Source organism: Crocodylus siamensis, chromosome 1 (genome assembly GCF_052110815.1).
Source record: "Crocodylus siamensis isolate JL-2025a chromosome 1, ASM5211081v1, whole genome shotgun sequence".
NCBI classification, from domain to species: Eukaryota; Metazoa; Chordata; order Crocodylia; family Crocodylidae; genus Crocodylus; species Crocodylus siamensis.
In genome coordinates this window covers 156,428,526-156,444,935 of record NC_143395.1, presented here as the reverse complement: position 1 = coordinate 156,444,935, position 16,410 = coordinate 156,428,526, and the positions used below count along the sequence as shown (strand labels likewise).

The 16,410-nt window shown below is 44.1% G+C and overlaps 1 protein-coding gene across 1 annotated transcript in view; it reads right to left on the bottom strand.

Moving 5' to 3' along the window:
• The window catches only part of GLP1R (glucagon like peptide 1 receptor), a gene marked incomplete at its 5' end in the record, with an annotated part of 81,607 nt that overhangs the window by 39,371 nt on the left and 25,826 nt on the right, over positions 1–16,410 (bottom strand). The window contains 3 exons of the mRNA XM_090031518.1: positions 384–537; positions 4,236–4,342; positions 7,016–7,125. Of these exons, the coding sequence (XP_089887644.1) occupies positions 384–537; positions 4,236–4,342; positions 7,016–7,125 (371 nt within the window). The remainder of the gene's footprint in view (positions 1–383; positions 538–4,235; positions 4,343–7,015; positions 7,126–16,410) is intronic.

Genomic DNA, 16,410 nt, shown 5'->3' with positions numbered 1-16,410 from the left:
TTTAGTTTACAGTGGATATCTGAATTAATGACAAGCTGCTCAGCTGTTTGCTGAAGCTTTTGCTTCAAAGGGCACTGCTTCTCCACGCAGCTGACTGGAGAAGTCACACCCTTGGAACTAAAAGCCACAAAAAACAGCTGGAGTCCCTCAGCAATCCCATAAAATGGTTTGCTGTGGCTCTCTGCCCCTGGATAGTTCACAAACTCTCATTCATGGAGGGAGCTGCAAAAGAACCTAACTCTGGAAAACATCTGGGTTTCAGTGTACATTTTGGACAAACCTCAGCCCAATATGAGACTGCAGATACTAACCTCAGCCCAACATGAGACTGCAGATACTAACCATAATGATGGTCCCTTGACCTCAATGGGCAGCATCCCTACCTGGTAAGAGATAAGGCCTTCCCACTGGTGCTCTTGAGTGGCTGTCTTATACATCCATTTCAACACAGAGTCCTTAATGAAGACAGACACAGCACGCAGAATAAAAGAGGTGAAGAGGTTCAGGTGAATATAATTCCTGGTGCAATGCAGATGCCTATAGAAAAAAACATCAATCTTGATGCAATAATTGTGTGTGCAGCCTGCCATAATACTATGGATATCAATGGGGGTGGAAATTACAGGCAGGTTCTGTTCAAAATAAGTGCATACCAGATGAGTCACTGGAAACTTGTAACTTAAGAAAGGCTGCAGGGCTCTCATACGTTCTACAGAAAATATTCAACTTTGGCAGATGCCTAAAATGGAAAATTGCAACTCAAAAGATGAATGTTTCAGGAAAAAAAAAAATCAGCAGGTATGAAAAATGGGAAATTATAATGGAAAGTGATTTACAACCTTAATTACAAGGGTTACATGAGAGGGCAGTAAAGGATTCCTGTTTTCCACACTGTTATATCTAAACTGTTTGAGTAGGTTTCAGGTAAACTGCTTTACCTTGGAAGAGTAGTCATGTGTAATACAGCTTCCAGCTGTTAAAGTGTCTGTTCCACAAAGGGAAAATATTCTACATATAAATCATTACTTAGACAACAAGAGAAGACTGTTCAAGTGTCATTCTGAGGGATCACAAACAATTTCTGTGGGTCTAAAAGGAACATGATTTTCACCTCTGTTTTCATAATAAAAAACCTGACAAAAATCATCTTCACGAATTTCAACAGCCAGCTACAGAGACAACAAAATTACTACTTGTCAAGGGCAGTGTGTTAAGGGATGGTAAAGAAAACTGCAGTCGTGCGAAAAAAAACAGCTATGAAGTGCTGCCGATATTTTACTGAAATATCTCTACAAACATTTTCTCCTCGCAGCCCTTGAGAAACTTCATGTAACATGAACACATATTCTGGAGTAGAAATGCGAAGGAGTAACTGGTGAGTCTATTAATTTGTTCTGCATTTAAACAAAGAGTCACTCTCCCAGCTGGAGCTGAAGAAGGAGGCAGATCAACTTGACAAATTCATATTAACCTTTGATGAAAACAGGTTCTTTTTTTTGCTCTTCTGTTCCTGAAAAATACATCAGGCATATCACAAAGAAATGGTAAATGCTTCAAAATGAAAAAGACAACCATCCTACATATTAAAGCCCTGTTCTTGCTGCCCTCTAAGTTTGGCTTGTAACACAGGTTGTATTCAAAAGGCAAAGGAGAACATTCTTGCAAAGTTTGAAGAAAATTATCAAGCCATTTTTGAGAGAGATGTCATTTCAAAATTTACTCACATCTCCCTTCAGCTCCAAACAAGCTTGCTGCTACTTTTCAAAGTCACCATGTACTTAAAACTTCTTGAAAACTCCTATATTTTCAAACAAACAGTTGTAAACAAACACAGTCATTTCCTTGTGGATAGGATAAGTGCCTAGTACTGCTCCCATAGATTTCAGCAGGATGTGCTGGCCCAATCTTGCTTCTGTTGATTAAATTAGAATGTTCATTTGCTTTCAAAGCAAGCAGAATTGAGTACTATCTATAGTCTTTTCTATTGGCTGGTTACATCCTAGAATGAGCATAGAAGTTCCCTCTGTAGTTAACAACTGTCATAGATCTTCCTTCAGTTCAGGTGGTGAAGATTTGTGAACCAGGTTTTCTACTCTCAGCTCTGTATGTATACAGTTAATTATGGATGTGTAGCAATAAACCTGATAAGAATCCAGCTACAACACAGTTGTTATTTCAAAAGAACAGTTCAAATACTTGTGCTTCCAAAAAGCTTAGGGCTCTGGTGTAACAATCAATAAGTTGAGTAAGAACTGTTGCAAACATGTAAGTTTTTAAAATGAGTCATTTTAATGTTTTTTGAAATCTCTGTCACTGATTTCCTTGTGGTTATAAATGATGCATAAGGCAAGCAGTTTTATCACTTAGCAACCTTCACTGTTTTTTTAAACTACGGCTCTTTGCTTGTGAATTGAAAGCAGAGTTCACTGTTCAGCCAGTGTAAACTGAAGTACAGTTTGAAAGTTATTCAGGATTCCCAGGTAAACTTTTAGTTATTGGTGTTCACTTGCACTCAAAAATTGGCAGGCAGGGACATTTTGATCCACAGGAGACATAGGGGGACTTTAAAACTATCTGGTATTATGTTAGCTGAATCCCTGAATAGTGCTACTGGTCAATGTGTGAATCATAATAATCCCCTAGGTTTTTGAAAAATTTCAGTTTGATGGAGGTCATTTGAAAGCCTCCTTAGGGTGCCAAATGCTGTTGCTTATCCTATGTTTCTCTGCTGGAAGGAAAAATTATAATGCAATACAATGCAATACTGAAAGCACTTGGCTTATTCAGTCTAGCAAAACATAGATTGAGAGGGGAAACTTGGTTTTTAAATACACTTGGGGATAAACAACAGGGGGGAAAAAAGAGCCAAAGGACAATGCTAGCACAAGAACAAAACAACAGAGACCAGCCATAAAAAATTTAGCCTGGAAAGTGGAAGAATGTTTCTAGCCATCAGAGCAGTAAAGTTCTGGAATCATACAAAAGTAGAGCTAGGAGGAGTCAAACTCCCTACATGAGGCAGGATCATCTCCATCTAAACCATCATATACTACTCCCTGTTTAACCTGTTCCTAAAATTATGAGGACAATTACCCAGACACCAATTGCACCCTAACCCACCATAGATAAAGCAGTAGGGCAAGGACTGTCAACCATACCATGGCAAGTGTTGTTAAAATGCACTTGAGATCCAAGGAAGAGGACTATGTTCCCATCCCTCTTCCTGCGCTACAGAAAAAGGCGATAAAAACCCCACCATCTGTATCTGACCATGGGATAAAATGCCTTCCTGATCTCCAATGTGCAAATCAGGCTGATGCTGGATGCATCTACAGGTACAATTAATTCAAAGCAATAAACTTGGGCGATTATTGCACTGCAGTTTATTGCTCCCATGTGCAGCATTTGAATGTGTGCCCAAGGACTGCAGCATGTTGAGCCGGGTCAGAGCAGCTATGACAGGCAGAGGCCCTAAGGGTCAGCCTGCCACCCCAGGGCTGCTCCAACCCAGCTCAGCATGCTGCAGAGGGGCTGGCTGGGGCAAGATGATGTTCCACTGTGGGGCTAGCCAGCAGGCAGCCCCTGGACTGAAGCAACCCTGTGCCCCAGCCAGCCCTGTCAGAGTCTATATGTACACTGCTGTGAAGTAAAAACCCATATCAAAGTGTGTAACTTTGGAAAATGTATCAAAGTGTCTGTTTTTTACTGAAACTTTCATGCAGGAGAAAGGGAAGAAGACAGAGTTGGAAACTGGTTAGGATCCTGCTTTGGGTTGTTGGAGACCCAAGCTGAAGTCCCCACTATACTTAATTCAGAGCTGAGGTTTTCAGCCCAGATCACTGAGGGATTTCAAATCATTCTGAAATTACATACAGCATGAGGCTGGATGCTGGGTCTCTCATCCTACCCTATCACCCCAACTTCTAAGCTACAATATAGAAGAGAATCAGTGTTGGAACTGATCCATCTCTGCAAAACATTATCACTTTGATGAAGTAGTATATTCCAGCAAAATTCCATTTAGTCAAAGCTGTTCCAATCCCCTCTGTTTAGTATAGTTTAGTAGTTTATAGGCTTAATCATTTTTGGAGAGGAAATGATGGTGATGGGGAGTAGGGTGAAAAGAAAATGGAAGGATCAGAATGAGATGACTGGAAGGAGAAGTCAAATATTTTGGTCAAAGCCTGATGCTATTTCACCCACACCCACTCTATTTGGAACTGCACCTTAGTTACCTGAATCCAAGAAGAATAGCAGTTGCTATTACAAGGGCAGAGAAGGAAAGAGCGTATCCAGTAGTGTATATGACTGACAGGTATAGAAGCTGTTCCTCTGGTGCATCCTGAGAGCATACAAGAAAAGAAAAGACAACATTAATTGATCCAATTGGCCTTTTCCTATTTCCCTAGCAACCTCCCTCTAAGTCATCTCTTATAATACTGCTAGCAATCCATCCCCTTCAGTGCTCAGGTACGTATATATGCTGATTACTAAACAGTCTTCCAGCTTTCATACTCCCAGAACACCCAAAAAATCTAAATCAACTTCCTGAGCCCTTCTCAGAATGCCAGAAAGTTAACAGAACTGGAGACAGTGGGTGAGGCAAGTGACCCTAAGCCAAAGGATGCTGAATGGACACTTGGGCCTCATACTGACATTCAGTTTTCCTGGGCAAATCATTCCTCTCCCAAGAGAAATCATAAGTGTACAGATGTGCAGGCTTTTTCTCAGAAAAATGTCCACTCCAGGAGAAAAATAGCCTGGAAACTAGTGTGGTTACCACTCCCAGGAGAGTTTCTCCTGGGAGAGTGTGGATGTACATGCTGTCAATTATTTCAGAAGCGAGCACAGTCCTCCAGCATTCCCCTCCCCTCCATGTTCTGCTTTAGCAAGGAGCAGAACATGTCTCCCCATCACAATCCCCACACTATGCTGCAAGGAAATGCAGGCTGACCAAGGTCACGCAATCAGAGCTGCCTTATGCACTATTTCCATCTGTCACCAGGAAGATTAAGTGAACCCACAGAGAACACTGAGATGTGTGCACAGATCCCCGCTCCCCCCAGCCGCAGTGTCATCACTGCAAGCTCTCTACTCTTCAGGACTTCAGCATTTGATTGCTTGTATGCACAGCTCTGAATATAGTTTTCTACCAGGAGAACAAACCTGGAAGAATTCTCCCAGATTATTTGAATGTGTGTATATAGCCTTAGATAGGAAGAACAGACAAATATCTTAATATATCAACTCTGTTGTAGCAAACATAACATTTCCAAACAAGGCTACTTAAAGCTAGGCTCTTTGGCATGTCTCTATCACTACCTGTCTATGCCAGGTAGTACTGCACTGCTCCATCCATGCTACTTTTGGAGCCAGAATTGCAACCTTATCACAGCACTGTGAGCCGGCTAAGTAGCCATGGATACAGTGCCATGCTAAGGAGGCTATATTACTCTTCATTCAGCAGGTACTGCATGGGGAACAGTGAGGCATGTCTCCACATTTCAACTACAAATAAAACTATTCAAAAGGTGCATTGTGCTGTGTGTAATGATTCAGGCTGAGTGCTGATGCTGTCATTAAAAATTGTTTTTAAAAAAGCTTCTAATAAGAAAGCATGTGAAACCTGTTAATGTGAGAGGGTGAGAAAGACTCCTTTACAGTCAAAGCCCAGATGGCCTACTAATACAGACAAAAATTCAAAACAGACCAAAATTAAATTTAATACTTAAAGAAAATTATTTTCTTTAGCAATAATTCTCTCACTGGCTTTGCATTTTGAAGATGACTAAAGCACAGCACACAGTAACTTTTATGTAAAACAAGCCCCTTGTGTTTTGATGCATAAACAAACCAAAAAGCAAGCAATTAGGAGCTATAAACAAGCTAAAATGGAAAAACAGAAATAAACATGGCAAGTCATTCACATTTCAGGTAGCGTAACAGTGTATTTAGGGCTTAAAATCATTGCTCCCCCAAGCACTGTATTTCAATGAAATGAAACATGTGCCAACTGACCAAATGTTGTCATTAGGCATCTGTTTCCCTGGCAGCTCTCAACAGTTGCAAAAGAAGCCTTAAAACAGCAAGTAGGAATAAATGAGCAGGCAGACAGTTTGTGTTAGGATAATGCTCTCTGCTGGGATATCATGGTGTTCGGAATTAGTGGGATAAAGACTGAGGCTGCAAGATGGAAATAACTTGAATTCAACACAGCTGACAAAGTTTAGAACATCTTGCTTCTCCCCCAAGGCACTTCTGTACCCCAAGCACTTCTCCTGCTTCCTCTGAAGGACTGAAAGCACTGTAGAGAAGGGAATCCTGAGGGAACAGGTACTCCCAGGTGGTTGTAATGCACCTGAACTAATCTGTATTAGAACACAACTCCTTAGGACAGGGACAATTCACTTTGTCCTGTAGGGTACCAAGTGTTCTCTGCATAGACTAGAGCAGTGGGTTTCAACCTTCTTAAGACTCAAGGCAGCCCTCAGAAAATGCCAGGTTTTGGCTCCCAATCTTTTTCTGACTGAAGAAAAACACTGGAACAATTCTTTTGTTGCAAAAAACTCAGAAAGCCGCAACAGGTCAGAATGGTTTTGATGCTACGGGTTCCTGTTTGAAACCTCTAGGTTTATCCTGTGATCACACATAGGTATTTGCATACCTAATAGTGCTAATATTGTGCAGCATCCATGGCACTTTTAAAAGGATTTAATGGCACTCTGGGAAGACCTGGGGGTGAATCTGACCCTCTAATTTTACTGCTCATTTTGAGCAGAGGTTTAAAAAAACCTAAACAAACCAAAACATAAATGCTGAAAAGTATTCTTTTTTTTTTTTTTTTTTTTTTTTTACAGTTCAGTTCACTTTTATAATCTAAGCAGTTATTAATAGCACAGGAACAGAAAATGGTTTTTGGCCCAATAGTTTGGAGAACGGGTTGCTAAAGATGACTGCAATATGAAAATGTGGGATTACTTATTAGTGCTTTAACAACAAAGACAGTTCCCCTTACCCTGTCAGCTGCCTCACATTCAGAAAGGTTCCTCCAGGGCAGGGTCGAATTCTCCTTCAACAACCAAGTGCCCTCACTAGTACAGAAGCGGTAAGCCTGTCTTTGAAGCACTGCTGAGACAAGGAGGGAAAAAGTAAGAGCAATGGAGGGGAGCAGCGCAGAGCAATTGTGAAATCACACGTTATTTCTCCTCCATGTTGCTTTGTTAACTGCAAAAACAATGGGCAGTGTTCCAGCTGTTCTTTCCATTTCTTTTCCGTAACAAACACTTCCATGCGCTCATTATCATAGACGCTGCATACTGCTTCCAAGAACTATACTACAAAGAGAATGAACAGCATGTACTCCAAAGAAGATTCCAAACCTTCAGCAGCAGCAACCATTCACAGTATCTGAGGTTGAAAACATAAGTGGGCTGTGTGGGGAAAAACTTTTGTGTGCATTTTACAAGGAGTAGAAAACCCAGGAAAATGAAACTCCAACTTCAACAATTTGCAGAAAGCTTCATCTGAACTTTGTGATGCAAATCTCTCTTCCTTAAGGATTTACATATGGTGTTTAGATCCCTGACAAAGAGCTATTACAAAATTCAGTGATGCCTAAGGAGAAGTATAACAACATACCCAGACGTGCTTGAGAGGGAGGCATGGAAAAAAGCACACATGCTTGTGTTAGTCTCAGAATCAGCAACAGGAGAACATAAAAAAGTGGATGCCAAACGAAGCACCCAAAAAACACAGATACCTATGCAAAAAAGCAAACCCCCCCTCCAAATCCTCTGTTGCTCAGCTGCTTACCTGTTTCTGACTCATCCTAACTACATGCATAGGTACTAAGAAAACAATAAATCAGGAGCTGTTCAAACTCAGTTGCCAGTCTGATACTATAAAAGCAGACAGGATGAAATGACATGAAATAAAATTAAAGTATACTGAACCACCAAAACAGAATGAAAAGTGGGGAGCTTTCAGCTGCAGGGTAATAAAGGAGTCTTAGTACCAACATAAGGCTCATCCATGTGTTTAGAATACAGCTCCTGTTGTGGTATACAAGTATCCCAGAGATTGAACATTCAACTACAGAGTAGATGATGCAGGATTACAGCCTGATTTCCAAACACTTTTCTTGCTAACACACATCAGCCTCAAACTAGAATGACCCCATTTTTCTTGGGGTGAAAAGGTACCACAGTTTATTCCCCCATTCCAAGTCAACCCTAGCCCCCTGCTAAGACAGTATTTTGATAGACATCTACCTGCTAGAAAACTTAATTGAGAGCACTACTTTGTTTTACACAGGTTACCAAAAGTTTTGATAATAGCTTTAGCTCACAGCTAGTCTGACACAGGTTGCATCTATATCACACTGTCCTTCCACCGAGCTTATCTATTCCCTGCATACTGCAAATGGCTGCTTGAAACTTTCTATTACATTATTTTAAAAATAGGGTTCAATGATGATTTTTTAAAAATTAAAAATATAAAGATTAAAATAGCAAAATAAATCATTTTAATTGGTAAGCAGTAATTCGTATTGCAATTGTTTCATCAACTGTTATTGACCAAATGGTCCAGAGACTAGGCATGACTGCCATAGCACAGAACAGCAGACAATGGGCAGTCTGGTTTTAACCAGTAAGTATCTAGACAGAAACCTGTTAAGAATTATCATGTACAAAAGGAAATTCCACTGTGTTCTTGTCAAAGAATTATTTGACAAGAATTGATTTTCTTTTAAATTATATTCTTGATTCTTTGGAACTCAGTATGAAGAATGAAGATTTTTTAGTTCCAAAAAGTCAGGTCTACTCAATATGAAAATTTAGCATGCGAATCTTAATTTTTCCCAAGCCAATGGAAGTAGAACTTTAAACTTCAGTTTTCTTGATATGGCATATTCACTTCAGTTGTCTTTATTGATCACAGGTCCTCTGAACAAAGCAGAATAGAAAAGAAAATTTATTTTATTCTGAAGCTTTGGTATGTACATAGGGGAATATACTAATTTATGTTCCAGGGTACGAGGAACCTCAAATTTTCAGCCACCTGAAAGACAGCACGATTTCTCTAGAAACTAAAAAAAATACAGCTAATTACTATGCCATGTTACTCTGTATATTTGTATATATTCTGTATATTTGACTCTGTAACAAGACAGGTGCAAGAAACTACAATATAACACAAGGAATTTTGAAATGACATGTCCTTTTGATACAAGAAATTACGGCTAGCCGTTACATTAAGGTCAAAAAGGAACCCTGGACTCTACCAAAATCCGGCACTGTTATTTTTTAAATGAATTTTTATCACAAGTGACACTTTTCCACAGAAAATTTCGGTTTGCATGAAATTATATTTTTCAGTGGAAAAACTTGTGAATTTTTGGTATCAACTAGTATCACTACAAAAAAGTATAAAGAACTTTTTCCTCTTTTTCCACCAGAGAGGTAAACATTTATATTTTGAATGGTGACTAATATGGATGTCTATGGAACAAATCACAATGGTCTAGTAAAGGGCAGTCAAACTCATTTGAATTGGCAGGACAGATCTGGACTGCAGGGTTTCTTGAGGGCTGCATGATTGGCCTCTAGAAGTGGATGAGTAGTAGTAGCAGAGGAGCAGTATTACCTGCCCCCCACCGGCTGACCATGCTTCTGAAAGGAATCCTCAACTGGGATCTCAACCAAGAAATTCAGCAGTAGGGACAAGCACCCATGGGATTAATGCCACTGCTGCTTACCCTGCTGCTGCTGAAAGGCATCCCCAAAGGGGGATCTCAACCCAGAATTCTCCCGCAAGGTGACTGGTGACAGTATTAACTCCTGGGCACTGGCCCCACTGACACAATGGCTCTGTGGGTTAATACCGCCACCTCTCATCCTGCTACAAAATTTCTGGCCACTTGGGCCATGATTTAACCATTCTCAGGCTGCATGCAACCCATGGGCCACTATTTGGACAGTTCTGCACACAGCTTTCTAAGGACAATTAGGCTAGGGACAGATATTACACATAAAATGGCTTAAGTCATCAGAAACTGGTTTAAACCTTTAACAGACATTCAGTCCACATAAGCCAGCTTAAGAATGGCTGAAACCACTTCGAGATAAACCTGGTTGAATGTAGTATCAGACTTAACTGACATTCTCTCTGGGCTGGGTGGGGGTCTCTGCTCCACAGCACAACTGGTCTGTCCCCTCTGCTCCTGGCTGCAGCTCCAGCACAGTCTGCCTTGATGAGAGGCATCTGTGTATTAGCTAGCAGACCACATGCTGCCTACGGTCCATGCTGAGTCAACAAGCAGAATCAACAGGTAGCTGGCAATGTCCCTCTGTTAACAAGTCCCTACTGGGATAATCAGAGCATCCTGGGCACCTGGCCACACCTCCCACCCTCAGCTCAGTACTGTCAAAGGGAAGGGAGGGCTGTTCTAGCTCCCCCCAGCTTCTAGCCTGAGCCACTACAGACATGTGCCTGCATGTCTGTGATGTCTGTGCAGTTACAAAGTGACTCAGGCTCAGGCTTTTTGAATGTCTGTCGCTAGCCCTAATGACACAGAATGCAGAGCAGCCCAGAGGTGCACAACAGGCAATGTTTGACATTGCTGAGAAATGATTTGGGAAAACCTAAGATAAGAATTTTATATTTCTGTGCCTTTGCATGCATGTGGTCTCAGGGATCTTCTACTTACTAGATGGTTTTGTTTATGAGTAAAGTCAGAATTCAGACTAGAGTCTGACTACTGCCTAATACAGAGACATAATTAGCCTGGTAGGAAGAGCCCAGACAGAGCACAAACTAGGCAGAGAGAAGAACTGTTATTTCAAGGATGGTGACTCCCAATCAGTGCTTGGAATAGAAAGACAAGCCTCCTAATACTAAAATTGGATTACTTTTCAATGTTTGTTAAGTGAAATAAAAATTGATTATGTCAGCACCTGGCAGGTTCACTACCACTGGCTAAGACTTCAGTACAGACTCATTTTGCACTGCATTGTTCTAGCCTCCCCCCCCCCCGCCCCCGTTTGTCCATGTCGCTTTCCTAGAAGTAGAAGGCAAAGGGCCAGCATCCACTCATCTTCCTGGCAGCAGACTCCAGCACACACAGATAAAGTCTACTGCTAATATGAAAGTGACTTTGGTAGTTGGGAAGACAGTCCATATGAATTGAAAGCTCTTTTTACTGCTGTTTCTGCCCCACTAATGAAACAAAAAACAAACCCAGCAACCAATTCAGTTTGCTTCAGTGCATCTCCATGTCAAGTTTTCTATATGGAGCTTGCATGTCTTTCTAACAGAATGATGCTTCAGTTCAAAGTAATAGCAGCAGATGAAACAATCTGCATTTGAGACAGGACTTGCATTGACTCAACATGCACACTTTGGGAGAACTGCAAAGGCAGTCAAAACCCTCTACTTACTTTTACAACACCTAAACTTAGCTACCTGCAAGAAGCACCAAAATATCCTGCTTTTTACTGTATTGCAAAAAACCACTTTTTTTAAACCTGAAAATTGTTTTCTTTTTGTACTGACATATCAAGTTCTAGGGTGAGACAGCAATATTTTCCATGCTGGATTCCTTGCATAGCTTTGTGTCTCTAGCATTATCCAGAGTTAATGCAGACTCCAGAATTCCAAAAACAGGATATGATTTTCAAAAACCTTATTTTTAAATAGTGTATGTGTTGAAAACTAACATGTACATAAAGATCTTGGATTTAAACAAAATAAATATTTAAGTCAACCCTCCTGGATTGTCACATGGAGAAGTGGTGTTTAAATCAATATTTCTTCATTGTGGGTCCAATCTAAAGACTGCTTTTATCAATGGGAGTCTGACAGGCAGTAGTAGACTTTGAATCAAGTCTTAGGTAAAAAAAATCATATAGGTACATAGGGGACTAATAGTCAAAAGCTTCAAAAATCACCTATGTCCACAGAACTCAGGAACATGCAGTTCACAGTCTCAGATATCTACCCATCAGCCATTCGGTAGAGTAGGAAATAAAACATGGAGGTGACCAGTGTGCACCTACCAACACACACCAAAAACAACACCAGGAACTGTATATGGCCTTTACTGATTTGACCAAAGTCTTCAGCTGTTAACCATGAGGCTCTATGGAAGATCTTATTGAAGTTTGGCTGCCCAGGGAAATTTTTCACCATTCTAAGACTCCTTCATGGCCAGATGACTGCCTCCATCCTATGTTGTGGCTCCACTACGGAGTCCTTTGCCATTCAAACTGGTGCGTGATCACACCAATTCTGCTTACCATCTTTCTTGTAGTCATCAAGATGATCATCCATGACCATCTGCCACATGATATTGGCATCAAGTACAGAATGGACCAGAACCTTTTCAATCTTTCCCACCTTCATGCCAAAATCAAAGTTACATCAGCCTTGTTTCAGGGCTTTCCATACGCCAATGATTGTGCTGTCATTGCACATACTGAGCAGGACCTACAAATGGCCCTTAACTGCTTCTCTCAAGTATACCAATGCCTGGGACTGACTCTTAACATTGGTGTGACAAGGGGCCAGCCCAGGATCATGATCCCACATCAGCCCACCCACCTGTTTAAGTAGGGCAGTCAGCCTAGACTCACCTGCCATGACTTGCTGGTTTAATAAATTGGTGTTCTAAATGGGACGCTGCTCATTATAATGCCCCGATGCCAGGGGGTGCAATCCAAGGCCTACACCATGGCCCATACTTCACAGGTGGCATCCAGAATCTTATTGTATTCCTGACCTAAAGCCAGACCAACTTAGTCCTCTGTCAGGCCTCTCACATGCTGCTCTGTTCTGAGCCTCACTCATACCACCCTCCTCTCACTGGGGCCTCTTTCACACTGCTCCCCGCCAGGCCTCCTTCACTCTGCCCTGCTCCTCTAAGCAGCTCCCATAAGCCATCAGGCTTATCAGTTTCACTCCTTGACTGGCTGACATGCAGCCTTTTGGGCCTCCCCAGTGACCCTTGTCTGGGTAAGTGACCAGCCAATTCACAAGACATTGGGTTATCTTTGCCCTAGCCCCTTATTGGGCACTCCTACCCATACAAAACACACTCTTGTGGGAGTTGGCCTGTGTGCTCCTCTGCTGACCATCCTCCAGCCCTACTCATCACACCCTCTGATGCAGCCCTTCAGACTGGCCTTCAGCCCTACTCTGCATCTTGCTTATGACACTGCCCTGCCACAGGTAGTCCTTCCAGGCCTCCCTACCCTAGCAGGGTACAGTTTCAGGTCATGCCCAGGACCAAGAGACTCCTGCCATCCCCACTGCTCCTGCCCTTACCTCCAAGATATTGTGAGCAGCAGCTCTGCTGGGTGATGTTGCTCACTTGGCTACAAGCAGCAAACTACTGCGTCTTCCTGCCTTGCCTAACTTTGAAAATGGCCACCTTAATCAAGCACCTGCCAGCTGTCTGCTCCACCCCATAAAGTAGAAGGCACCAAAGGAGCACTGCCACAATCGGAAAAACAAAGGTGCTTCACCAGCCTGCTTCAGGCCAATCAACTCCCCCACGAAGATCCTCACTTACAGACAGGAACTGGAGAACACTGAACACTTTCCATACCTCAGCAGCTCTCTCTCAACGAAAGTTAATATCAATGAGGAGATCCCAATGTGCCAGCTCTGCTTTTGGAAGACTGTATCATCATGGTTAGAGACAGACATTCAAAAAGCCAGAGCCTGAAGTGATTCAATCTTCGCAGGCATCTAGATTAAACCAATTTGCAAGTAAATAGACATTCCCTTTTCACTCAGGAAATGCAGGCACACACATGCGGTGGCTCAGGCCAGAAGTGGGGGGCTGGAGGGAGGAAGGAGGGAGGGGAAGTGGGGGTGAGAGCAGCCCTCAGCTGCAGGGAAGCTGTGCTGGGGAGGCATGGTCAGCCCCCTGGCCAGGGAGGGGGTTTAATTCCCCCTTCCCTGTCCCACCAGCACAGACCCAAACTGGGTTCCACCTGGCGCTCCCCCCTCACTGCAGCAGCAGTGGGGGTGCAGCTAGATCCCAGCCAGCATGGCACCCTGAGGCAGAGGGGACAGGGAGGAGGTTTACTCTCCCTTTTGCCCCCTGGGGTCTACTGCTGCCTCTAATTGCTCCCAGCACAGGGTAAGTGGTGGCATAAGCCCCCTCCATGCCCCTGCCACCAGAGGGAGGGATGAAATAACCCCCCTCTGTATCACCTCACTTAAGGGGGCCATGTCAGCTGGCCTCTGGCTGCACCCCTGTCTCCTGTGCTGGAGCAACAAGGGGGCAAGGACCTGCACAGGTCCAGCAGCCCCTGCTATAGTTTCCTAGGAGTGCAAGCCTCTTCCCAGTGTGGTCAGAGGCAGGGACAGGTGGGATGGGCAGAGCTGCTGCAGACTACACAGGGCAAGCGGCAGCACTGAAGCTCAGAGAGGTGGCATAGCCCCCCAAGCCTCCCCTAGTGCCACTGCTGCTCACCCCATGCAGCCTGTGGCAACTCTGACCTCCCTGCCCCGCTCCCACCCACAGTACAGCCCCCCCACCGGAAAGAGGCTTGCACTTCCCTGAAAAACATGAGGGGCTGCTGCCCCCATCATGGTCACTCCTCCCCTGCCGCTCCAGTGGCGGGGGGCACAGCCCATGACTAACCAGCAGAGCCCACTTAGACAAGAAGCAGGGAGGGGGGTTATTTGCCTCTTCCCTCCAGCGTCTGGCAGAGGGGGCAGGGAGAGGGCTTATCCTGCCATTTGTCCCACACAGAGAGTGACTGCAGGTAGCAGTCGGGGCTGGCAGACCCCAGCTGTGGTTCTGGGGAAGGAGGGAGGACATGGGGGGGAAATAAACCCCTTCCCTGACCCCTCTGCCTCAGGGACCATGCTAGCTGGCATCTGGTCATGCCCCACCCCTACCACTGCTGCAACGAGGGGGAGCATCAGGTGGACTTTGGCTCAGGTTTGTCAGGGGAATGGGGGTGGAGGGCAATTATATCCCCTTCCTGGCCAGTTCACTTGAGGCTACTGCCGGGGCTGGCCATGCCCCCACCTCTGCAGCAGCAAGTGGAGAAATACTTGACAGGTCTATACAGGTGGGACAGGGGAAGGAGGGGGGAATAAACCTCTTCCTTGCCCCCTTCACCTTAGGGAGGGCTGGCATCTGGTCATGCCCGAATCCCTGCCCACCCCCTGCTTCAGCTAGGGAACACAGAGCAGAAGGCACAGCCCACTGGAGCAGAAAGCACAGCCCCACTCAGGGCTGCAGAACGTGCCAGGATGTTGTGGGAGGACTCTGATTTAACTTAAACCAGAAGGCATCTGGGGCAAAAGTTCCATAAACCGGTTTGAGCTCAATCAGTTAAGTCTGATACTGCATTCAACCAAGCTTATCTCAAACTGGTTTCAGACATTTTGAAACTTGTCTACGTGCACTGAACTTATGTTGTGTTACAGCTTTCATAGATTTCATAGATTTCATAGACATTAGGGCTGGAAGGGACCTCGGGAGATCATCGAGTCCAGCCCCCTGCCCAAAGGGCAGGAAGTCAGCTGGGGTCATAGGATCCCAGCAAGATAAGCATCCAATTTACTCTTGAAGGTGTTCAATGTAAGTGCTTGAACCACCTCCACTGGCAGACTGTTCCAGACCTTGGGGGCTCGGACAGTAAAGAAATTCTTCCTTATGTCCAGCCTGAAACGGTCTTGCAGGAGTTTGTGACCGTTCGACCTCGTCATCCCTCGGGGCGCTCTGGTGAACAAACGTTCCCCCAGATCCTGGTGGTCACCCCTGATAAACTTATAGGTGGCCATCAGATCACCCCTGAGCCTGCGCTTTTCCAGGCTAAAGAGTCCCATGGCTCTCAGCCTATCATCGTAAGATCTGTTTTCCTGATCTCTGATCATGCGCGTGGCTCTCCTCTGGACTCTCTCAAGCTTCTCCACATCCTTTTTGAATTGTGGAGCCCAAAACTGGACGCAGTACTCCAGCTGCGGCCTCACTAAGGCCGAGTACAAGGGGAGAATGATGTCCCGGGATTTGCTCGAGAAGCATCTATGGATGCACGCCAGCATTTTGGTCGCTTTACTAGCCGCAGCATCGCATAGGATGCTCATGTTCATCTTGTGGTCAATGATGACCCCCAAGTCTTTTTCTTCTGTAGTGCTAACCAGCGTAGCACTGCCGAGCCTATAAGGATGCTGCAGGTTTTTCCTCCCAAGGTGGAGAACCTTGCATTTTTCGGTGTTAAACACCATCAGGTTCTCGTCTGCCCATTTGCTGAGCTTGTCCAGGTCAGCCTGGATCACCCGCCTATCTTCTGGCGTGCATGCTTTGCCCCAAAGTTTGGTGTCAGCGGCGAACTTGGCCAGTCCACTCCTGACTCCAATGTCCACATCGTTAATGAAGATGTTGAA